Source organism: Pan paniscus, chromosome 20 (assembly GCF_029289425.2).
Source record: "Pan paniscus chromosome 20, NHGRI_mPanPan1-v2.0_pri, whole genome shotgun sequence".
Taxonomy (NCBI): Eukaryota; Metazoa; Chordata; class Mammalia; order Primates; family Hominidae; genus Pan; species Pan paniscus.
Window position 1 is genome coordinate 63,522,557 of NC_073269.2, and position 26,623 is coordinate 63,549,179.

The following is a 26,623-nucleotide window of genomic DNA, read 5'->3' on the forward strand; positions in this document are numbered from 1 at the left end:
GTGAAGACCAAGCTTGGCCAAAGAAGGCCCAAGAGAGACAGTGCATTTGCAACGTGTCCCAGCTGGACAGGGTCTTGCTCTATTGCCCAGACTGGAGTGCAGTGGTGCAATTACAGGTCATTGCAGCCTCGACCTCCTGGGCTCAAGAGATCCTCCCATCTCAGCCTCCTGAGTAACTGGAATTACAGGGGTGTGCCACGATGCTCAGCTAATTAAAATTTTTTTTTGAGCAGGCTGGATGCGGTGGCTTATGCCTGTAATCCCAGCACTTTGGGAGGCCAAGGTGAGTGGATCACTTGAGCACAGGAGTTCAAGACCATACATACGTATGTATACATATATACGTATATACGTATGTATACATATATGCGTATATATACATATGTATATATGTATACATATATACGTATATGCGTATATATACATATGTATATATGTATACATATATACGTATATATGTATACACGTATATATGTATATATGTATATACGTATATATGTATATATGTATATGTAGATATGTACATATACATATCTACATATACATCTATATGTATACGTACATATATGTGTATATATGTACATATATACATCTATAAATATATGTACATATATGCATATATACATATATGCATATATGTACATATATACATATATACATATATGTACATATGTACATATATACATATATACATATATGTACATATATACATATAAATATATATGTATATATGTACATATACACATGTATATATGTACATATACACATATATAAATATATATGTACATATACACATATATAAATATATATGTATATATGTACATATACACATATATAAATATATGTGTATATGTACATATATACATATATAAATATATGTATATATGTACATATATACATATATAAATATATGTATATGTACATATACACATATATATTTATATATGTGTATATGTACATATACACATATATAAATATATGTATATATGTACATATAAATATATATAAATATATGTATATACGTATATATAAATATATGTATATATGTACATATAAATATATATAAATATATGTATATACGTATATATAAATATATGTATATATGTATATATAAATATATAAAAATATATATGTATATATGTATATATAAATATATAAAAATATATATGTATATATGTATATATACATATATATAAATATATATGTATATATGAATATATAAATATATGTATATATGAATATATAAATATATGTATATATGAATATATAAATATATATGTATATATATGAATATATATTCATATATACGTATATATGTATATATGAATATATATACATATATACGTATATATGAATATATATAAGTACATATGTGTATATGAATATACACACATATGTATATATGTGTATATGAATATACACACATATATGTATATATGTGTATATGAATATACACACATATGTATATATGTGTATATGAATATACACACATATGTATATATGTGTATATGAATATACACACATATGTATATATGTGTATATGAATATACACACATATATGTATATATGTGTATATGAATATACACACATATATGTATATATGTGTATATGAATATATACACATATATGTATATATGTGTATATGAATATATATACATATGTGTATATGTGTATATACACATATGTATATATGTGTATATACATATATGTATATATGTGTATATACATATATGTATATACACATATATACATATATACATATATGTACATATACGTATATATACATATATGTATATACGTATATATACATATATGTATATACGTATATATACATATATGTATATACGTATATACACATATATGTACATATACGTATATACATATATGTACATATACGTATATACATATATGTATATATGTATATATACATATATGTATATACGTATATGTACATATATGTATATATGTATATATGTATATATACGTATATATGTATATATGTATATATACGTATCTATGTATATATGTATATACATATATGTATATGTATATATGTATATACATAGATACGTATATGTATATATATAAATATATATATGTATCTATGTATATATACATATATAAATATATATGTGTATATGTATATATACATATATAAATATATATGTGTATATGTATATATACATATATAAATATATATGTGTATATGTATATATACATATATAAATATATATGTGTATATGTATATATACATATATAAATATATATGTGTATATGTATATATAAATATATATGTATATATGTATATATAAATATATATGTATATATGTATATATAAGTATATATGTATATAAGTATATATGTATATATAAGTATATATGTATATAAATATATACATATATGTATATATGTATTTATATATACATATATGTATATATGTATATATTATATATGTATATATGTATATATTTATATATACATATATGTATATATACGTATATTATATATGTATATATACGTATATTATATATGTATATATACGTATATTATATATGTATATATACGTATATTATATATGTATATATACGTATATTATATATGTGTATATACGTATATTATATATGTGTATATACGTATATTATATATGTATATATACGTATATTATATATGTATATATACGTATATTATATATGTATATATACGTATATTATATATGTATATATACGTATATTATATATGTATATATACGTATATTATATATGTATATATACGTATATTATATATGTATATATACGTATATTATATATGTATATATACGTATATTATATATGTATATATACGTATATTATATATGTATATATACGTATATTATATATGTATATATACGTATATTATATATGTATATATACGTATATATATGTATATATACATAGAGAGAGAGAGAGAGAGACGGAGTCTCACTCTGTCGCCCAGGCTGGAGTGCAGTGGCAGGATCTCGGCTCACTGCAAGTTCCGCCTCCCGGGTTCACATCATTCTCCTGCCTCAGCCTCCCGAGTAGCTGGGACTACAGGCGCCAGCCACCACGCCCGGCTAATTTTTTGCATTTTTAGTAAAGACGGGGTTTCATCGTGTTAGCCAGGATGGTCTCGATCTCCTGATCTCGTGATCTACCCGCCTCGGCCTCCCAAAGTGCTGGGAGTACAGGCGTGAGCCACCGCGCTCTCTTTTTTTTCTTTTCTTTCTTTTTTTTTTTTTTTTTTGGTACCAATGAGGTCTCGCTCTGTCGCCCAGACTGTTCTCAAACTCCTGTCCTCAAGCGATCCTCCTGCCACAGCCTTCTGGGACCACAGGTGTGCGCCAGCACACTCAGCTTATTTTAAAAAAAAATTTTTTTTTTTTTGGTAGTCTCCCTATGTTGCTCAAGCTGGTCTTGAGCTCCTGGGCTCAAGCGATCCGCCCCCCCTTGGCCTCCCACGGCGCTGGGATCCCAGGCCTGAGGCATCGCGCCACCCGACGTCCCCCTTTGGTTACTCTGACTGGCCGCTGATCTGTATAAGAGGATCCGGAGGGGAAATAATGCAAGGTGGAAGTCAGAGTCCGGAGCCTGGTCCAGGGTCTCTGTACTGGCCCTGACCCTGGCAAATGTCCCTGCCTCCTAGGGCTCGATTTCCTCCGGCCAAGAATGGACGGTCTCGCGCTTGGTTCCTGGCCTCCGAGTTGTGCCCCCAGGACAGAGGCAGGTCTGAGCCGGGCTGTAGGCCCGCTGCGACTTTTACACCGAGGCCTGCCGGCTCAGGATCGGTCCTCTTTGCAGGTGGTTTGTAGAGAAAAACTACGTTAACTACAAGGTACTGCCAGGTGCGACGGCGGGCCCTGGGGCCAATGATGGTCCAGGACAGGGGCGTTTCCTGTGGGTTGCGAAGCTTGGGGCGGGACTTCCGGCATTTGGATGGGACGTAATTTGGGCGCGACGGTTCCGTCCACGCCGGCTCTAGGGAGGGGGCGGTGTTCCGTGGCCGCCTCCCCGGCGGCGCTGGGGAAACGAGCAGGTAGGAGGCCGACAGCGACCTCCGCGTCTCGGAGCGAACCGTGAGCCTCCCCGTAACGAGAGAGTTTGACTGTCAGCCAAGGTCACCGGGCCCGGCGCAGGGAAGGGGTGGGGCTCGGCTGAGCCCGCGAGACCCGCCCTGCTCGCCGCAGCCCCCGCCCCGCTAGGGCCTCAGGGTCCCGGTATGGCGATGGCTTTGACGGACCCGGCGCAGGTGAGTGGACAAGGTTTCGGCCTTGCTGCTTTTCTGCTAGTTCGGGGAAGCCTCCTGGGCAGGCCGGAAGCCAAGACAGCCACAGGATTCCTCTTTGTAGTTTTGTTTGTTTACGAAACGTGGAGCAGGCTCGTCACTTAGTTTATCTCCTGTCGTGGTAGTACCTGAGAGACTGAATATTGAAGCGGACAGTAGCCAGACTATACATAGATTATAGGGCTGTGACGTACAGTTTTTTTGTAGCAACCTGCCCAGGAAACCAGCCTCCTGTTCTGCAGTAAACTACTCTGGAAGCCAGTCTGCCTTAAGTTAGTCTTGCAAGGAGCTAGATTACTCTCTGGTGACATTTCAGGAGGCTAAACGGTAACTCCTGGAACAGTAGGCCCCAAATAGGACTTGATTTGTAACTCACTGTTCTTCTAATTTTTGCCTCCGCCTCCAAAAGAGGACCAAGCAGAGAAAGCCATACGTGCTCAGCCTAACAAATCACATACGATGCCCCACTTCTAGTTAGCCCTTCTGCAGCTTTCCACTGCTAAAGTGTCAGGCCTCTGATAGCTGCTTAATAATTGCTTGAAGGATGGATGAAGTTCCACTCCAGGGACTCCCGCCACACACATCATCCGAACTCAGCCTTGGCCTGCAAGTCCCTACGCGGTCCACTATGGCTGACCACCTGTGTCCTTGTTTCCTTCCTTTCCTCCCTGGCTCAGCCCTTCAGACACAGGTCCACTATGGCTGACCACCTCTGTCCTTGTTTCCTTCCTTTCCTCCCTGGCTCAGCCCTTCAGACACATCAATCTGATCACGCAGAGTTCTTTCCTACCCCTCAGCCTTCACCTTTACAGTTCATTCAGCCTCAGACACTATCCTCAGATCTCTGCAAGACCCTTTCACGTCTTGTTGGCTCTGCTCAATTGTCACTTCTTTAAAGCGGCCTTTCATGGCAGTTCAGACTAAAGTAGTCCCCTTCTCACCCACCCTTGGTCTAGCGTTTTTGTATAGAGAATCTGGCAGTAGTAGACACCTACTGAGTTGAGGTCTTAAGGATTTTGTGGGGACAAAGAGCATAAATAATAACACAAGAACTGTAACGGCTGGCCTTCATTGAGTCCTTGATGTGAACTGAGAAATGGGCATTATTTATCATCTCATTTAATCCTGATCTCCTTAAAGTGACATTCTATTATAAACACTGCTGTACACAAGAGGAGGTCAAGACTCCAACCTGTTTAGTTACCTGCTGAAAGTCACATAGCACTTAAGTAACAAACTCACATGTAGCGTGTGGACCACCAGAGCCTTTGTTTTTACAGACAGTTGGCTGAGAAGCCCTGAGGTGAACTTTGCAGTCTTTCCAGCAAGTCACAGTGGCCATTGGAAGCGAAAGGCAGACATTCCACTAGAGAGGACTGTGTAGACAAAGGCAAAGTGTGTTGGTTGTTTAAGGAGGTCCAAGAGGACTTACGAGGTTACCATGGTTCCCCCCATCCCCACCTGCTGAGACATGGCCTGGAAGGGCAAGATCCTGTGGTCTTTTGTTGGATGTTCGTCCTGCCTTCAGCCCATAGGGCATTTTGGCCAGTCATAAGCCTGGGTTCTCATGACTACAGCCTGTGTTATCTTCAGCCACTTGAGTTTCCTGGTCCTGAAGCACACTAGCCTTAGGGATACATGCTGGCAGGACTCAGGGAAGGAAAAGGCTGATGGTTCATTATGCAATCTCCCTGGGGTCCAGGGGAGAGGATGAGCTGGTCCAGGCACTGCCCCTCGTCAGGCATTTGGTACTTGTGAATTTGGTGATGAGGGTTTTGCCCACATCTTGGGGATATTTTCAGGAGCTGCTAAAATAGATTAAATAGCAAAAATATGTAGAAATGCTTCACAACTGTATTATAGTAGATTCATGTGGGTGGTGGAGGATTGTTGGGGTCACAGTATTAAACCCTGAAGCAGAGGGACCTGGGTTAAAATCCTGTCTCTTATATATAAATCATGCTTATAACATGTAAAACTCTGGCCGAACTTGGTGCTCACACCTGTAGCCCCAGTGCTGTGGGAGGCTGAGGTGAGAGGATCACTTGAGGCTAGGAGTTCGAGACCAGCCTGGGCAACATAGCAAGATCCCAGCTCTACCAAAAAGAAATAGTTGGGCGCAGTGGTGCGTTCCTGTAGTCCCAGCTACTTGGGCGGCTAAGGCAGAAGGATTGCTTGAGCCCAGGAGTTCAAGGTTACAGTGAACTCTGAGCATGCCATTGCACTCCAGTCTGGGTAATAGAGTGAGACCCTGTCTCTGAAACAAACGAACAGAAAACACAAAAGACTAGGAGAATCTGTGGAGATCCCTTAGCCTCAGGTCAGTGACTGTGACATGGAGGTGATTGGCGGTGGTGTTTAGTAATACTTCAGGGGCTGTGGGAGGATTAATAAAATCCCAAAGTCCAGTAAGCTCTGAATAACTCGTGTCTGTTATTGGGAAAATGGGAATTCTGTATTCATCTGAAAATTGAGGCAGAGATGAATGAGGTCCCTAAGGTCACAAAACTGGCAAGTGTCAGTTTCAGGAGTTTGGATTCAAACTTGAGAAGTCTGACTTCAGAGTTTGGGACTTGTAGTTGCTTTAAAACAGAACATGAAGCTTCAGCATGAGCTGGACCAGTGAGGCTCAGGCACTGTGGTTGTCAACATTATTGCTATTATTATTGTCACTATTTCCTCATTTCTTTGAGGTCCTCGAACTCTAATTGTCTACATCTCGCTATCCACGAGTTATTGCCATTGTCTTCTGTTATTCTTTGATGGCTCCTATATAGGAGGCTTTTCTCTTTTACATTACAGTAATCTGTCCAAAGCAATGTCTGCCTTCCTCCTTCAGCCTGGTACAAAGTTAGGCCCTCAGGAGGCCCTCAGTGACTTGGGCCTTGATCTTGCTGCACCTTTTCCAGCAAAGCACATGCAATAGTCCCACAGCAAACTCTACTACCTCTATTTGACATTTCAGGTGTCTGTGACCTTTGATGATGTGGCTGTGACTTTCACCCAGGAGGAGTGGGGGCAGCTGGACCTAGCTCAGCGGACCCTGTACCAGGAGGTGATGCTGGAAAACTGTGGGCTCCTGGTGTCTCTGGGTAAGGCCTTCCCCCTCCACCATGCAGGGGATCTGCCACCTCCTTCATTCCACCCTCTGACTCCAGGCCTGATGGGTCAAGAAGTCCTCTCTTACTGGCCTTGCCTCCTTCCCACAAATGCAGTCATTTTCTATACTCACCTATTCCTTTTTTTTTTTTTTTTTTTTTTTTTTTTTGAGAGGGAGTCTTACTCTGTCACCCAGGCTGGATGCAGTAGCACGAACTTGGGTCACTGCAACCTCCGCCTCCCAGGTTCAAGCGATTCTTCTGCCTCAGCCTCCCAAGTAGCTGGGAAGCTGGGATTACAGGTGCCCACCACCATGCCTGGCTAATTTTTGTATTTTTAGTAGAGATGGGGTTTCACCATGCTGGCCAGGCTGGTCTCAAACTCCTGACCTCAGGTGATCCGCCCGCCTCGGTCTCCCAAAGTGCTGGGATTACAGGTGTGAGCCACCACGCCTGGCCTACACTCACCTCTTCCTATACAGTCTCCATGCATCGCTTTGGACAAGAAATAAGAGTACTCTTTGGCTCTCAGCCAAAGGAGAAGAAGCTGGTGGAAGGAAATGGGGTGTTTTGCAGACCCCAAAGGTAGGATTTCCAGCTGTATGTTATGAGGGGTTGAAGTAGGAACTGAGAACCACCACGATGGGGTCCTAGTTTCTCTGTCTGGGTCTGCTCATGTCACTGTCTACTCTGTATGGTTTTTTCTGCCTCAGCGAGTTCAAGGGAAGAGTAACCACCCCAGGTTTTATTGTTGGTGACCCCTCCTTCCCCTCCAGATTTCTTGTCTGTTTCTCTGGCCTCTATGGGGCGTGTTTGCGGCAGCAAATGCTGCTCCACCTCCAGCTCATACTTGCCTCCATCTCTCACCCACTGCCCAGCATAGACTGGCCTCTGTCTGCAGTTCTTTTTTTGAGTTCCAGAGCGGGATCTGCCTGGGTGGGCCTGGTTGCTCATGTATCTGCTCCACTGCCCAGTCTGTGGTGTAAGGGTTGGTGGGATGTTCACTAAGAAGGGTTGAGTCAGGCAGGCCCCAAGGAGACATTGACCTTCCGTACCACCAGGTGTTATTCTAAACAACCTTCACGTCCTTCAATCACCTTCACATCCTCTGATTCTAAAGTCACTCTGCTGCAGCCTTGCTGGGCTTCTTGCTATTTCCCCAAGTGCCCACCCACCTCAGGCCATTGCATTTGCTGTTCTCTTTGATGAGTGTTCTCAGGGTAATTCAGCATTTCACATGGCCGCCCCTTCTCAGCACCACCATTGCCTCCTCACCCAGCCCTTCCCTGACCACCGAATCTTGGGGAGGCCCCTTTCTCACCATAGCCTCCTCCCTTTACCTTTTTAGTGTCTTTCTAAGCTAGTGGTTCTCAAACAGGGACGATGTTGAGCTTCAGTGGACACTGGGCAATGTGTGGAGACATTTTGGTTGTTAAAACTAAGATGATGGGCCAGGTGCGATAGCTCATGCCTGTAATCCCAGCACTTTGGGAGGCCAAGGCGGGTGGATCACAAGGTCAGGAGATTGAGACCATCCTGGCTAACACGGTGAAACCCTGTCTCTACTAAAAATACAAAAAATTAGCCGGGCATGGTGGCAGGTGCCTGTGGTCCCAGCTACTCGGGAGGCTGAGGCAGGAGAATGGCATGAACCCGGGAGGCGGAGCTTGCAGTGAGCTGAGATTGCACCACTGCACTCCAGCCTGGGTGACAGAGCGAGACTCCATCTCAAAAAAAAAAAAAACCTAAGATGATAACATTGACAGCTAGTGGGTGGAGATGCTGCTAAACATCCTTATAATGCACAGGACAGATCCTTTCTCCTCCTCTTCCCCCGATCTCACAAACAAACAATTACCTGGACCTAAATGTCAATTGTGCTAAGGCGAGAAGCTCTTTTTCAGAGAGTGCTTGGACAGACACTACATCAGCTGGTGCTGAGAGACACTCGAGGAAGTTGTTCTTTTATTTCTTCTCGTCTTGCCTCCTTAGCATTTGAGGAAAACTCTGGTTTAGTGCTGAGACTTAACATCCTGCAAACTGTTGGTAATTTCCCCTTTTCTACAGAGGGAGCAGCCTTAGGCTCACAGCCCTGAACAAGCAGCATGAGCTCACAGGGACCAAAGAGCACTGTTTGTTTGTCTTGAGACAGAGTCTCGCTGTTGCCTCAGCTGGAGTGCAGTGGTTTGATCTTGGCTCACTGCAACCTGTGCTTCCTGGATTCAAGCATTTCTCATGCCTCAGCCTCCTGAGTAGCTAGGATTACAGGCAGGTGCCACCACGCCCAGCTAATTTTTGTATATGTTGTTTTGATTTATTGCTACATTTTCATGGTTACCTGCCATCAAGACAAGTGACTCTGGATTTTCCATTTACCAGAGTGATAAGGATTCCATTTTTGAAGAAATCTAAGAAAAATAAAAAGTGGATCACTTTTAAGAAAAGCAGCCCGGGCATGGTGGCTCATGCCTGCAATCTCAGCACTTTGGGAGGGCAAGGCAGGCAGATCACGAGGTCAGTTGATAGCGACCATCCTGGCCAACATGGTGAAACCCCGTCTGTACTAAATATACAAAAATGAGCTGGGCGTGGTGGCGCATGCCTGTAATCCCAGCTACTTAGGAGGTGGAGGCAGGAGAATCACTTGAACCAGGGAGTTGGAGGTTGCAGTGAGCTGAGATCGCGCTACTGCACTCCAGCCTGATGACAGAGCGAGACTTCGTCTCAAAAAAAAAAAAAAAAAAAAAGAAAAGCAGTTAACAGTCCAGTCCAGATCCCCAGAGCACTGATTGGGTGTCTCAGGCCTGTTCCAGGCAGTGTTCATGCTCCGTTTATTCTCACAGGATCCCTGTCCTCAGCAAAGTAAGGAAAATTTAGCCACTCCTGTGAGTCCCTCATCCAGTTTAACTTACTCAGCACAGATGAAACACCTTCATTTTATGAAGCTATCACTGAATTTTTTTGTGTAGAAAAAATTCTTCTCTTGTGAACTTTTTTTTTTTTTTGAGATGAAGTTTCACTCTTGTCTCCCAGGCTGGAGTGCAGTGGTGCAAGATCATAGCTCACTGCGATCCTCACACCTCACCGTCTCCAGTAGCTGGGACTACAGATGCGAGCCACTGTGCTGCTATATGAAGTTTCTGTAAATATCCTTATGTCACCATATCACAGTAGGATGTTCAGTCTTTAAATATTTTAATGGTTCATGAAATGCTGGGGTCTGGAGTCACTGACCTGCCCCTCATCCTGGCCGCTGGTCCCTGAGGATGAATCCTCCAGCTCACATCTCTGCCTCGTCACCACCCTCTGCCACCCACTCTGGTGCTCGTGGTTTCCTCCTTACTGTATTTCTTGGGAGAGTAGGGTTTGAAGCCAGAACCCTGGTGTCCAGCCCCAGCTCTGCTCTTTAAAAACTCGATGGCCTTGGGCAAGTTACTGAACTTGCCTGTGCCTCAGTGTTCTCATTGTTCAAATGAGGACACCATATTCGCATCCCAGGGCTGTTGCCAGGGTCAAGGGTTATTTTATGAAAAGGCTCAGAACAGCACCTGGGAGACCAGGCTGCGTGCAGGGAGCCATTACAATCTCTGTTTCCACCAGTACTATTACCGTCGTCCTCATCATGATTATTGTCGTTGGCATGCCTTGACCTGGCACTTTCTGGGCAGCGTTGTGGAGCTTTGTGGTTAAACAGCACAGACAGAGATGGCAGGACCTGGGTTTCCTTATTGACTCAGCCATTCACCAGTTCTGTGCTCTTCAGCAAATCACTTTACCTCCCCAAGCCTGGGTTTCTTTGTCAACAAAATGGTGTTGATTATGATATGCACTTCCTGGGTATACCGTGAGGAAATCCTCAACTGGAATCCTCATTTAATGGCTAGGCATGGTGGCTCACGCCTATAATCCTAGCACTCTGGGAGGCCTAGGCGGGTGGATCACCTGAGGTCAGGAATTCAGGACTAGCCTGGCCATCATAGTGAAACCTCATTTTTACTAAAAATACAAAAAAATTAGCCAGGCATGATGGCACGCGCCTTTAGTCCCAGCTACTCAGGAGGCTGAGTGAGTGGAGATTGCGCCACTGCACTCCAGCCTGGGCAACAGACGCATTTAGTCTTTGGTTTAGAGGAAGAGCATTATAAAACATTGCTTAGGATGTTAAAAAAAAAAAAAAAAGACTTAGATAAGTGAAGACATACCTTGTTTTGAATGAAAATAATCAATGTTTAATATTTAAAGTGTATCGCTTTTTCTCTAAGATATTCCATAAATATTGTTCACTTTTTAATGCATTTAAATGCTTGGCATAGTCCCCTGGACATGGTTATAGCCTATAAATACTAGTTTTTGACTTACTATTAGGAGTAGAGATTCTGTGGCAGCATGACATGGCCTGCCCTTGGTTTCTAGATCACGTGCTAACTTTTTGTTCCCATGGATGGGTGTAGCTTCATTCCAAGGTCTGGTCCCCATCCTGAAGTCCCAGACTAGATTGAAGGTCTTTATTTCTTTTCACCCACATCCATGTGTCCACTTGCTTTCTCCATGAACAGGGTGTCCTGTTCCCAGACCTGAGCTGATCTGCCACCTAGAGCATGAGCAGGAGCCATGGACCAGGAAGGAAGACCTCTCCCAAGGCACCTGTCCAGGTAGGAGCCAAGATCTGGGCAGGTCGGAGTCCCTGCTGGCTTGAGACTTCGAGGAGATCACTGGCCCTGGGATCTCTTGGGAAGCTTCTCACTGTGGCTTCTCTAAGGGTTTGGGAGCCTTGGAGCCCTTTAACCTGTGGTTTCTCCGTCCTCCCAGCCCCATCGCACTTGTCACCACTCCTGGGGAGGAGTGAGGTGTATGAACTGAGATTGGTCCTGGGGCTCCAACCTTGTGTGCCTGAAACCTGGTTTGCCAGTCATCTACTCTGTGACCCTAGTGAAATTTGTATATGAGTTTGGCTAAGTTAATACCAACTGCTGTATGCAACAAACTCCAAAATTTAAATGATTCACACATGAAAACTCTTTTTCACTCATACCAAGGTCTGTGTGGGTCAGCAGGGAACTCTGTACCACACAGTTATTCAGGACCTAGAGTCCTTCTGTCATCAACCTGTTGCTTTAAGGTTGTCCTGACATCTTCTTGCTGGTAGAGAATTAAGGGAATAAGGAAAGTCATACCCACTTCCAGACCTCCCCTCACATCTCACCCATGGGAACTGGGCATTTGGCTGTACTTGGGTCCATGAGTCTAGGAATTGTGGCTGAGCTGCCTGTCCAAGGAGAAGAGCAGATGGTCTGGTGAGCACCTACTCAGTCCACTACACTCAGTCTGTTCCTGAAAAATGATATTAGAAATTATTTTTATAAAAAACAAAAAAGAAAAACATTATTTTTATGCCATTGGGCAGTTTGAAGATGTAATCATGTGATACATTAATGCATAAAACTGCATAGTTTCTGAGCCATAGTAAGTGACTTATCAAAATAAGCTATGAGTGTTACTCATGTCATATAAACATTGATGAGTGATGATACGTTACATTTCCTTCTGAACTCTGGGGAATAGGGCCTTTCTTACTCTCCCAATTTCTCTTTCCACTTATATTCTGCCTATCAGCCTCTCCCACCTTCTCCTTCCACCCATTCCCTGAGTGTCAATCAGACACTAAGAAGCAGTAGTTTGCCCATGTCTTCCTATATCTCCTGTTTTCCAAAAACCTCAGGGTGACATTTGACCTTCTGTGTCCCACACTCAGGCTGCTGAGGGCACTGAGGCCATCTGTCATGTGTGTGGATTGGTGCCACTGCAGAGCCTTGGCCTCTGCCCGCATGGGTTCCTTGAGCTGCTCATCCAACCCTGAGTGTCTGTGCAGTCCCTGTTCAGCCCTTCAGAGTCTGTTCCAGACTGTCCCCTCCTCAGTGCCACATCTGCACTTGAAAATCTCAAAAGCACAAAACTCAACATGCCTAACAAGGAACCCATGATCTTGCTCACTCCTGCCACCTCCCAAGTTTCCGTGAATGGTTCTGCCATCCAGGCAGATTAGGGGACTGGCCCCAACCTCAGACAAGTCAACCCCTCCACCTCCATGAGTCCCTGCATCCAGCCTATCTCCACAGCCTTTCGATTTCACGTCATGCATGCCTCCTGAATTCATCCCTCTATCACCTCCATGAGACCTATCCTTCTGCTTTTTTCTTTTTTGAGATGGAGTTTTGCTCTTGTTGCCCAGGCTGGAGTGCAATGGCGCGATCTCGGCTCACCGCAACCTCCGCCTCCCAGGTTCAAGCGTTTCTCCTGCCTCAGCCTTCCGAATAGCTGGGATTATAGGCATGCACCACCACATCCGGCTAATTTTGTATTTTTAGTAGAGATGGCGTTTCACCATGTTGGTCAGGCTGGTCTCGAACTCCCGACCTCAGGTAATCTGCCCGCCTCGGCCTCCCAAAGTGCTGGGATTACAGGCGTGAGACACCGGGCCTGGCCCCCTTATGGTCTTACTCTAAACTCTTACCATCTTTTTTCTAGGGGATATTAATAGACTCCCAAAACTTAATCTCTGTATCTGCTTTGTGCCTCTGGTCAGCTCTTTGTCCTGCGTGGGGTACTCCAGCATTCAGACCTTGTTCCAGACAGTTAATATTTCCCCAGCAACTCAGCATATGACTGCTGATGTATTAGCAGGTTTTCGTGTTGACAGTGTCATCTACTTACATTGTTTAATCAGCAATCCTTACACATTCCTCTCAACCTCTCATATCGGTAGCTTCTCTTTTCCCCTGGTGGAAGAGGTCTTACCCTTGGCCACGGCCAGTTTTTTCAAGAGTTTATATTATACGTTTTCATGGACGTTTTTTCTTCACTTATATTCCGCTTGTTTTGTAACTTCATCCTTTCTGTACTCAACATAAAAATATGCTCAACTTCCTTACCCTTGAAGAAAATTCAGCAATTCAGTGTTCATGGTTCACAGTGTATTCATATATTCATTCACTGTCTGAGCACTTAATTGTTTACATGTTTTTATATCAGTGATGCTGTGGACATTTATGTATGTTGTTCATCTTTCACATGTGTAGGGACACATTTTTGATGTTTCTGGAGTGAAATAATTGGATTATAGATTATGCAAATGTTCTAGTTTGCAAGATCATTCTCATTGTTTTCTAAAGGGCCTATATCAAAAAATTCCTCTCAGGAATTTTTGGAAGGTTCCATTGATCCATATCCTATCTAATACTTGAAACTATAAGGCCCCTCAATTTTTGCCGATTAAATGGACACAAAATATTATCTGTTGTGCTCTTGATTTGCATTTTCCTCATTGGTAGGGTGGTTTAGTGTCTTTCATGATTCTGAGCCAATCTATATTTTCTTCTGTGAGATGTTATTTGGTGATAAATGCCTTTTTTTCAATTAACTTCTTTGGCTTTCTCTTTTTGATTTTATTTTTGTACATTATAGATACCTATCTTTTATCAGTTACATTTGCTGCTGGTATATTCTTCTAGTTTTTAATTTTGTCCTTCCACTCTTTTTAAAGTATCTTTTGTTCAATGAGTTCCTTACATAGCATAGTCTGATTTATGTTTTTTTTACGTGATTAATGATTTTGTACCTTGTGGAAAAAATGTTGCTTTACCCTAATGTCAAAAAGGTATTCTTGTTTATTTTATTGTAAGTTGTAAAACTTGCCATTTGGCATTTAAGTCTTTATCAATCTGAAGTTGATTTTGAGTATAGAATGTGATAGAATACAATATTTCCATTCCCCGTGTTGGTAGCCAATTTTTCTAGCTCTAATTCCTTAGTAGTCTCTCATCACTGAGGTGCTGTGCCTCTTTGCCATCTACCAAAGCCCCATCTATGTGCAAGGGGATTTCTGAGCTCTCTGTTCTTCTTTATTCCCAGTTTGCATTATGTCTGTGCCAGAGTGGTACCTCTGCCTTATGAGCTCTGTCCTGAGAGTGGCACTGCTCTTCACAGCTGTCACCTAGGTCAGAATCTTGGGAATCAGTCCCCCTGTGCCTCATCTTTCCCTAGATTCTCATCACCACCACCCTCTCATGCACTATAGCTCATTTGCATATTCTTTCTCCTAAGGCTGTAGTGTCTTTCTCACATTCTCTCATGACAAGTGGGACTTACTTCACTGGGTACCTTCTATTGGAAAACTGCCTTGATCTTTTTCTACCCAGGATTAGCCAAACTCAAGATAAGGACACAGTCCTCCAGGACTTTGTCAAGTCTACCCAAATCCTCTTAATTCCAACTGCAAATTCAGGGATTTCCTGAAACCAACCTTAGGTTTCATAACTTGCTAAAAAGACTCACAACACTTTCTAAAACCTATTATACTCACAGTTTTGTTTATTACAGACAAAGCATACAAATTAGAAGAGGACACAGGATGTGGGGCTGAAGGGGTTCCAAACACAAAGCTTCCTCAGTAACTTGTTACCCACCCAGCATTGAGTGTAAAATATGTGCACAGAGCATTGCAAACCCAGGAAACTCACTGGAGCTCTGGTTTTTAGAGTTTGTTGAGCTTCATTACACAAGCACGGTTAATCGAGACATTGCCCACATTGCCATGTGAAGTTTCCAGCCTTCGTCCCTTTTCCAGAGTTCAGCTGATATCTCGTGGCTCAGAGACCTAACCTTCTACTCACTGGTTGGTCTTTCTGGTGCCACCAGACCTCAGCCAGAGTCATCTATTTAGGATAAACTATTTAGGGGCCTATAATGAGTTACCTTTATATAAATATTTAGTCTGGAATTGAAGCGATATCTCCACTCTAGGCCCTGTCCCCTCACCTGGTCTCTCTGCCTGGTCTCCCTTTCAAGGAGTCAGGAATCCAAGGAAAATAAAAGAAACAAATTACAGATCTGGGGTTCAAGATGGCAAAATATAACAGACATAAAGGCACCATTTATAACTTCATGTTTTTTTACTGAAGTGGTGAGTTTGTTTCTTCTCTTTTTACATTACTAACAAGCCCTTCTGTGTGTTGGATTTCTTTCAGGTGACAAAGGAAAACCCAAGAGCACAGAACCTACCACCTGTGAGCTAGCCTTGTCTGAAGGAATCTCTTTTTGGGGACAACTAACACAAGGAGCTTCAGGGGACTCCCAGTTGGGGCAACCCAAGGATCAGGATGGGTTTTCAGAAATGCAGGGAGAATGCTTGAGACCAGGGTTAGATTCCCAAAAGGAGAAGCTTCCTGGAAAAATGAGCCCCAAACATGATGGTTTAGGGACAGCTGATAGTGTGTGTTCAAGGATTATACAGGATCAAGTCTCCTTAGGAGATGATGTCCATGACTGTGACTCACATGGATCAGGTAAAAATCCAATTATTCAGGAAGAGGAAAATATCTTTAAATGCAATGAATGTGAAAAAGTGTTTAACAAGAAACGCCTGCTTGCTCGGCATGAGAGGATTCACTCTGGAGTGAAGCCCTATGAATGCACAGAGTGTGGGAAAACCTTTAGCAAGAGTACATACCTCCTGCAGCACCACATGGTCCACACTGGGGAGAAGCCCTATAAGTGCATGGAGTGTGGGAAGGCTTTTAATCGCAAGTCACACCTTACACAGCACCAGCGGATTCACAGTGGAGAGAAGCCTTATAAGTGCAGTGAATGCGGAAAGGCCTTCACCCACCGCTCCACTTTTGTCTTGCATAACAGGAGCCACACTGGAGAAAAACCCTTTGTGTGCAAAGAATGTGGCAAAGCCTTTCGAGATAGGCCAGGTTTCATTCGACACTACATCATCCACAGTGGTGAGAATCCCTATGAGTGCTTCGAATGTGGCAAGGTCTTCAAACACAGGTCATACCTCATGTGGCACCAGCAGACTCATACCGGGGAGAAGCCCTATGAGTGCAGTGAATGTGGGAAGGCCTTCTGTGAGAGCGCAGCCCTGATTCACCACTATGTCATCCACACTGGAGAGAAGCCCTTTGAGTGCCTCGAGTGTGGGAAGGCTTTCAACCACCGATCCTACCTCAAGAGGCACCAGCGGATTCACACTGGGGAGAAGCCTTATGTGTGTAGTGAATGCGGAAAGGCCTTCACCCACTGCTCTACTTTCATCTTGCATAAAAGGGCCCACACTGGAGAAAAACCTTTCGAGTGCAAAGAGTGTGGGAAAGCCTTTAGCAATAGGGCAGACCTCATTCGCCACTTCAGCATCCACACTGGAGAGAAGCCCTATGAGTGCATGGAGTGTGGAAAGGCCTTCAACCGCAGGTCAGGCCTCACAAGGCACCAGCGGATTCATAGTGGAGAGAAGCCCTATGAATGCATCGAGTGTGGGAAAACATTTTGCTGGAGCACAAACCTCATTCGACACTCTATCATCCACACTGGAGAGAAGCCGTATGAGTGCAGTGAATGTGGAAAGGCCTTCAGTCGCAGCTCGTCCCTCACTCAGCATCAAAGGATGCATACTGGGAGAAATCCTATCAGTGTAACAGATGTGGGAAGACCTTTTACAAGTGGGCAGACCTCAGTCAACATCCAAGAACTTTTATTGGGGAAAAACTTTTTGAATGTCACCACTGAGGAAAATCTTTTGCAAGAGGAAGCATCTTACATGGCATCTGATCGTACATACCAAAGAGAAACCCCACAAGTGTCTTCACTGTGAGAAAACCTTCTGTTGCCAAATGTCATTTGTCACCTAAGGAGTCATATTAGAAAATCACACAGCTTAGAGCCTTATTCTCCATCTGAATTCATCCTGGAAAAACACCCAGTGGTTATTATGCACTTGGGAAAACCTTTAGCTCCATCTTTCTCATTAGTTTACAGTGCAATGTTATCTCAGGAATTTTTATAAACAGAAAGGTGACATAGAAAAGAAAATGAAATGCAGACACTGCTTTTATACTGTTGTCTTGTATGTACATTTCTGTCCTGTGTCAGGAAAGTTAGTAAGGGAAGGTCTGGAAACTTACTCAATGTCTTTGTTCTACAACATTGTCTCTTCTTAAGAAGCATTGTTTTTATGAGAAATAATGAAGCCTTGAGTTATGAAATACTTTTATATTTAAGGATTAAAAGAAACATGAATGCGCACATTTTATTGTACCACTTAATACTGTTTAGGTCTTTGATTTTTTAAAAAAATTCTTTTTTAATGGGTTTTAAACACTAACACTGAGAATTTTTCTTGATTCCCATCTGTTGGTTTACTTGATTGCTATAGCTGTATGGTAAATCTCAAAATTAGGTAATGTGATTTCTTTTTTCTTACTATTTTTATTTAAAATTCATTTAGCATTCCTAGTTTGACTTTCCGTATACACTTTAGGATTGGTTTTTCTGTTTTTCAAATATTCTTGCTTGGATTTTGATAGAAATTGAGTTAAATCTATAGATCAATGTGTTGAAAATTGGCATCTTAGTCTTCCAATTCATGAACATAGCCTATCTTTTCATTATTTAAATTTTGTTTGATATATTTCATTACTGTTTTATAGTTTACACAGTATAACTCCTGCACATTTAAAATAAGAATTATAGCTGCATAGTTTTTTGGGTGATTGTAAATGGCATTGATATTTAAAGTTTCAATTTTCACATGATGTTGGCTAGTATACAGAAACATTATTTTTTCAATCTTATTTTGCTGTCTTGCAACCTTCCTAAACTCATTATTTCTTGCCATTTCTTTTGGGAGAATCCTTAGGATTTTAAATATAGAAATGTCATTTGCAATTTGGGACAGTTTTATTTCTTGCTTCCCATCTGTATACCTTTTATTTGCTTTTCTCATGTTATTGTACTAGGTAGGATTTCCAGTGTGATGTTGAATACGAATAGTGACAAGCTATCCATGCCTTGTTCCTGATATTAGGGGGAAATGTTCAGTTTCTCATTATTATGATGTTGAAAGTTGCTTCCAAAGAGTTTCTCTATCGAGTTTAGAAAGTTTCCCTCTATTCCTAATTTGCTGGGATTTTTTTGGTTATTATTAATAAGTGTTGAATTTTGTCATATGCTTTTTCTCCACCAATTGATTTAATTATGTGATGTTACTTCTATAGTCAGTTGATACGATGTGTTACCTTGATTGAGTTTCAAGTATTGAACCAGCCTCACATCTTTGTGATAAGCCCTACTTGATCATGGAGTATAATTTTGTTTGTGTACTATGCTACAGTATTTCATTTGCTAGTATTTTGTTGAGGAAGCTTTCCTCTGATTTCATGAGTGATAATCTGTAGTTTTCTTTCTTCAACTGTTACTGTTTGGTTTTGATGTCTCGATGATAACTAACCTCCTAACATGAATTGGAAGGAATTCTCTTCTGTTTTTTTGGAAGATCATGTGTAGAATTGGTGTTATTTGTTCCTTTAATGTTTGGTAGCTTTCTCCAGTGAAGAAGTGGGACCTGGAGATTTTCCTTTTGAATGCTTTTTAATTATGTATTTATTTTATTTAATAGGTATAGAACTATTCAGAGTATTTCATATTGGATGAATTTTTGTAGATTTTCTTAAGGAAGTGTTCATTTTATGTAAATGTTCTAATTTGTAGCATTCTTTGAAATATTTCCTTTTATCCTCTTGATGGCAGCAGGATCTGTACTTATGTTCCTTGTTGTATTCTTGATATTGGAAATGTATCACTTATTGTTGTCAGTCTTTGTAGACATATGTCAATTTCATTGATCATTTCAAAGAAATAGCACTTTATATGACTGATTTTTCTCTGGTCTCTGTTCTTAATTTCACTGGTATCTGCTCTGATGTGTATTGTATCCTTTCTCCTACTTGCTCTGGTTGTATTTGACTCAGTGGTTTCCTGAGGTGGATGTTTAGGTTATTGATTTGAGGCTTTTCTTCTTTTTTAATATAAGCTTTAAGTTCTATACATTTTTCTTACACTGCTGTTTCATCCCACATGTCTTAATATGCTTTTGATTATCTTACTCAGTTCTAAGATTCCTGATTCCTTTTGAGACATCTTCTCTAACCCAGGAATTATTTAGAAGTATATTGTTTAATAGTGTTTGGAGTATTCCCTGCTATTTGTTATTGATTTCTAATTTGTTTTGCATTTGACATTACTGTTTAAATTTGTTGACTTTTTTTCCTTATGACCCAGGATATAGGCTGTCTTGTTTTACATAGCTGCTTGAAAAGAATGTGTGTTCTCGGTCATTTGGTGGAGTTTCTGTAAAAGTTTGTATGATCCTGTTAGTTGGTGGTGTTATTTAGGTCTCCTGTATCCTTGCTGATTTTCTGTGTAGTATTTCTATCAATTGCCAAGAGAAGGATTTTGAAGTCCTGAGCTATAATTGTGGAATTACCTATTCCTCCTTTAAGTTCTATCAGTTTTTGCTCCACATAATTTAAAGCTCTGTTGTTTGGTATATACACATGTAGGTTTGCTTAGTATTCTTGGTGTATTGACCCTTTTATAATTAAGTAATGTCCCTTTTTGCTCCTGTTAATACTCTTATCAATTTTTATCTGATATTTGTGTGGTCAACTCTTACGTTTTGGTTAATGCTTGCATGATTTATACTTCATCATTTTTTTTAAACCTTATCCATATCACTATATTGGGAGTAAGTTTCTTGTGAACAGCATATATTTGGGCTGTGGTTTTATATCCAGTTTGCGTATCTTTTTTTTTTTTTTTTTTTTGAGATGGAGTTTTGTTCTTGTTGCCCAGGCTGGAGTGGAGTGGTGTGATCTCGGCTCACTGCAGCATCCGCCTCCTGGGTTCAAGTGATTCTCCTGCCTCAGGCTCTTGAGTAGCTGGGATTACAGGCATCCGCCACCATGCCTGACTGATTTTTTGTATTTTTAGTAGAGATGGAGTTTCACCATGTTGGCCAGGCTGGTCTCGAACTCCTGACCTCAGGTGATCCACCTGCCTCAGCCTCCCAAAGTGCTAGGATTACTAGTATGAGCAACCACACACAGCATTTTTTTTTTTTTTTTTTTTGAGACGGAGTCTTGCTCTGTCGCCCTGGCTGGAGTGCAGTGGCGCAGTCTGCAACCTCTGCCTCCCGGGTTCAAGCCATTCTCTTGCCTCAGCCTCCCAAGTAGCTGGGATTACAGGTGCCTGCCACCACACCTAGCTAATTTTTATATTTTTAGTAGAGACGAGGTTTCATCATGTTGGTCAGGCTGGTCTCAAACTCCTGACGTCAGGTGATCTGCCCACCTCAGCCTCCCAAAGTGCTGGGATTACAGGTATGTGTCACTGTGGCCCCAGTTTGCATATTTCTGTCTTTTATTGGTGTATTTAGACCATTTAAAGTTTGCAATAATTATGTTAGTGCTGTGTCTGCTATTTTATGATTAGTTTTTTGTGTTTCCTGTTGCTTCTTTCTTGGTTTGTTTGGGTTTTTTTTTTTTTTTGTCTTTAACATTTTTTAGAATTCCATTTGATATATTTGTAGTGTTTTTTAAATATATTTCTTTGTATTAATTTTTTTAGTGGTTGCTTTAAGTAGTATAATGTACATATGTAACATAATTACAGTTAATGGTATGAAAAATTTAGCACTTTGATGTATAGAAACCTTACTTCCATTGGTCCCTTCACCTTGCCTGTTAATATAATTGTCTAAAGTAATTTCTCTTCAAAATTGAGCACTATGTTGGAAAATGTAATTTTTGCTTCCACTGTCAAATATATTTTACAAAAGTCACAGGAAGTATTGCTTGTTGATCTCTTTACCCATTCCACTATTCTTTCTTGAAATTCTAAGCCACCTTCTATTAACATTTTCTTTCTGTTTGGCGAACTTGTGTAGCCTTTTTTCTAGGGTCAGTCTGCTGGTGTCTCTAAAAGTGTCTTTATGTTCCCTTCATTCCTGAGGGATATTTTTGTGGGATAATAGGATTTAGGGTCTGCAGTTCTTTTAGTATTTGAGAAACATGTTTGTTCCTTCTGTCCGCTATGGTTTCAGATGAGAAATCTGTTGCCATTTGAACCATTGTTCCCTAGTTCATAATGTGCCATTTTTATCAACCTGCGTTCAAAGTGTTTTTTTTTTTTTTGTAGTGTTCAGAAGTTTGGTTATGAGGTGTGTGACATGGAATTTTTTTGAGTGTATCATGTTTGGTTTTTGTTTAGCTTTTTGATTTGTAGGTTTATGCCTTTTGCCAAATTTGGGAATTTTTAACCATTATTTCTTGAAATATTTTTTCATCCCTACTCTTTCTCCTCTCTGTGATATGAATGGTAGAGCTTTTGTTACTGTCTCAGAGGTCTCTTGTGCTTTCATGTTTACCCCCTTTTTCTGGTCTGTTTTTCCCTTTTTTTCATATTGGTTAATTTCTGTTGACTTTTTTTCAGCTCACTGATTCTTTTTTTCTGCCATATGCAGTCTACTGTTGAGCTTGTCCATTGAGTTTTCGTTTTGGTTTCTGTATTTTTCAGTTGTTTAATTTCCATTTGTTTTGTTTTGTTTTGTTTTTTTGAGACAGAGTCTTTGCTCTGTTGCCCAGGCTGGAGTGCAGTGGCGTGATCTCTGCTCACTGCAAGCTCTGCCTCCCGGGTTCATGCCATTCTCCTGCCTCAGCCTCCCGAGTAGCTGGGACTACAGGTGCCCACCACCATGCCCAGCTAATTTTTTGTATTTTTAGTAGAGACGGGGTTTCACTGTGTTAGCCAGGATGGTCTCGATTTCCTGATCTTGTGATCCACCTGCCTCGGCCTCCTGAAGTGCTGGGATTACAGGTGTGAGCCACTGTGCCTGGCCTCCATTTGGTTCTTTTGTACATCTTTGATTTCTTTGCTTAGTTTATAATACTAAAGGGCTCAGAAAACAGAAAAAACTAAATTCCAGAGTCATGGTTTTCTGGTGGTTTGTCTCAATATTTGAATAGAAATCCTAAATTATCTGGAGGAGTAGAAGTCTTGTAATCTTTTATATTGGGCTTCTTAAATATTTCTGTCAACAGATCTTATATCAGGGTGATCTGCATATCATTCAGAGTTACGTACTCCACGGGAAGGTTGTATGTAAAATCCTCCAGCTCTGTAAGCCTTGTTATATCCTCAATGGAGAAGGGGTCATTCCTTTTCTAAGATCACTCTTACACTTTCTTATTAGACACACACACCCTTCCCCAACCAAACTTGTCTAAGTCCTCTGTCTTTCATACTCTTGTTTAGTCTTTAACTTCTCCTTATTAACCAGCTTCTTTCCCATAATGTATAGCTTTAGTCAGATCTCAAGCCTCGTTTCCAACCTATTTCACCCTTCCTTGCCTATCAAGCTCTGGTTATTCTTTCTTCCACACACATGCCCTGAGTAACTATTCTGTGCACTGTCCCCACCCCTTTACATTTCCTTTTACTCCCCAGATACTACTGAATGGCTTCCACCACCGTTGCCTGACTTAAGCACGTCTCAGAAAGGTCCCTTTTGACCCCCTCACTCTCTTTTTGGACCTCCATACTGCTAAATCTCTGACTTGAAGGTCCTTTCCTGGCTTCTGTGAATTCCTGGCTTTTTCCTTTTTAGGGTCTGTGTCTTTCTTCCATCTGTAAAACAGCTTTACTTCCCAGCATCCATCATGATCATTGCTGTTTTCTAACTTGTCCTTCACCCCATGACTGAGTTAATTTGCGCTGAAGACACTTTACTCTCAATTACCTACAGTGTTTCCCTAAATCTGTGTCTCCAGGTTGGATGTTTCTCATGTTGTTACCCACTGGTCATCCTTCCACACTTTTTCTGTATTTGCACTCACTGAGCCTATATGCATGTATCATGTGGCCATGACCTTGGCCGTGGGGATGCACCCATAATCATCCTAAGAGAACACAAATTATTACTGTGTATCAGACATTGTTTTGAATGTTTTACATGCGTCAGCTCTTTTAACCTTTATGACAACTCCATAATGTTATTTCCCCCCTTTAACAGATTAGAAAACTGAGGTACAGAAAGATTAAGGAATTTGTCAAAGATTTCGCAATTGTGAAATTTGGGTTTGGGGACTGGAAGCCACTGCACTGGCTTCAGAATCCATGTCCTTAACCACTTTATTGCTTCTCATAAAGTGGGTCTTTGTTTCCTGGTCACCACTTGTTTTTACTAAAATGGGTAAAACTGTGCTCATTTATTTATAATCTACTATTCTTATTTGACAGTACATCTTGGCCATTCCTTCAAGCAAATGAGATAAACCAGACTCACTCTTTAATGCCTGCATAAGCTATTGTGACTGTAGAAAAGACGGAGAATGTCTGGGTTTGAGGATATGTGGGAGGGCTGGGGAGGAGGAGTAGAGAAGGGCTAAGGCATGTTGTTTTAGGTGTGTTTGAGATGCCTGAAGAACATCAGTGTGTCCCCCTAATTTCTGTCTTGTTACTCAAACCAGACACACTGTGGCCATTTCTTTCTCCTTTATCATTCCCACGTCCAGCCACCGCCCCATTGCTTTTTGTTCCGTAGTAGACCCTCAATATATATCTGTGTGTTGGTAAATGGCCATACACAGCAGGGTATTTTTTATTATAATTTTCAGTTCCCTCAGCGCGTTTACCACAAAGCTGTGCATATAGGTGGCACCATATATGGCGTACCTTGACCTCGAAGAGAATCTACGTGGACTTTTATGGACCTATGTACACAATTGTAGAAATCATAACGAATGAATGCTGGAGTCCTCAAGACCCCTTCCAGATTTGATTTGCTAGGAAGACTCACAGGACTCAGCATTTTGTCACACTCAAGGGCTATGATTTACCACACCGGAAGAATCCAGAGCAAACTCAGTAAAAGGCTCAAACCCAAGTCCAGAGGAAACCAGGCACAATCTTCGAGAATCTTAATGAAATCACACAGGATGTGCTTCATTGAAGCTCCATCTGGGACTTAACACACGTGAGATGTGTCCCAGGAAGTCGTCTTGAGCACCCATTGCTCAGAGTTTATATTGGACTTGCTTTCTAGCACATACCACAATTCTAGACCTCCAGAAGAACAGGAGGCATTCAGCGTAAGACAGTTTAGGCACACAGAGCTACTTCTCATTACTGGGAACAATGGGAAACTTCCCGAAACCTAAAGTACAGACTCCAGCCAAGGATGAACCTTGCAAGATCAAAGAATAGCAGTCTCTGTCCTGCTCTGTTCTCTTTTTCACAGTAACTTAAATGGAAAAATGCTGAGTTAGCTTAAGTTTCTGTAACAAACATTAAGCAAATAAAATTTTCTATAACAGAAATAAGCCATAGCTTTGAGATGAAGGCTTATATACGTGTAAACCATTGTAACCAAGAAAAAAAAAAAAGAGTCACAGTGAAAATACTTAACAAACTAGCCAGGATTTAATTCAGTGATGACAGGGAACAGAGGAAGTCTTGTGAGGAAGGATCTTGCCTCTGCCTAGTATCTTTCACAGACAGGCTTCAAGTGGTTTGATTTGCAGATAAACCCTTTCTTGGCCTTTATTTCGGCAAAGATGTGATGGGTAGGTAAATGCCGTGTTCTTTCCCTAGCACGTGTGTCAGTTTCTCATCCACTCTTTGTTCTTGCTATTGAAAGTTGTAGCTTCTGGCTACAACAGAGATAGTTGGAGAATATGGAGTTCGCCATAATTTATCATTAAATGTGGATAATTTGAGATTAAAGAATATGTTGTTGCAGGCTTAGTCACTTTGATGGATCTGTCTGTGAGTTTCACTTGGAGGAAGTGGGAGCAGTTGGCTCCAGCTGAGAGGGCCCTTACAGAGACATGATGCTAGAGACCTTAAGAAATCTGGTCTCTTGTATATGTAACTCCTCTTTGTACTCAGACTCCGGCCCACAGACAGCCTTTCCTTTCCATTGTGGAAAGCTGGGGAGGCTCCACAATGCTCAGTGACGTATTTCAATTTTGAGAATTGAATATTTTTAATGATTGCTAAGAGATGGATTATTTTTGCTCATAGCAAAATCTGTTTGTGTTTCATATCTCACAATTGGAAGGTCTCAGCTAAATTGTAAATGGACAGTTTCTTTTGCCTCTTTTGGAGTAGTGTCAAGAGCGTGGACCTGGGAGACAGACTACCTGCTTATACTTTCTGTCCTTGTTCTTACCTGCTGGAAAGGACATTCATAGCCACTCTGCCTCACTTAAATTGGAGATCCATGTATTCACATGTTTTTATTATGCTGGCTTTGAGAGAGATCTCACTGTCACCCAGGCTGGAGGGCAGTGGTGCGATCATAACTCACTGCAGCCTCAAACTCCTGG

The 26,623-nt window shown here is 41.2% G+C and overlaps 1 protein-coding gene across 1 annotated transcript; it reads left to right on the forward strand.

Moving 5' to 3' along the window:
• Positions 1 to 2,939: 2,939 nt before the first annotated feature.
• On the forward strand, positions 2,940 to 25,615 carry LOC100970784 (zinc finger protein 805). Its single transcript, XM_008969770.4, has 4 exons — positions 2,940 to 4,263; positions 7,265 to 7,391; positions 11,954 to 12,049; positions 16,421 to 25,615. Exons 1-4 carry the CDS (start codon positions 4,234 to 4,236, stop codon positions 18,049 to 18,051), a joined length of 1,884 nt encoding a protein of 627 aa, XP_008968018.1. The 5' UTR covers positions 2,940 to 4,233; the 3' UTR covers positions 18,052 to 25,615.
• Positions 25,616 to 26,623: the final 1,008 nt, after the last annotated feature.

Bases quoted from the DNA above. Each gene is read 5' to 3' on its own strand.
- LOC100970784 (XM_008969770.4), top strand. From the start codon at position 4,234: ATGGCGATGGCTTTGACGGACCCGGCGCAG. The intron at 4,264-7,264 runs GTGAGTGGACAA...TTGACATTTCAG, and splicing joins CTTTGACGGACCCGGCGCAG to GTGTCTGTGACCTTTGATGA. The intron at 7,392-11,953 runs GTAAGGCCTTCC...CTCCATGAACAG, and splicing joins TGGGCTCCTGGTGTCTCTGG to GGTGTCCTGTTCCCAGACCT.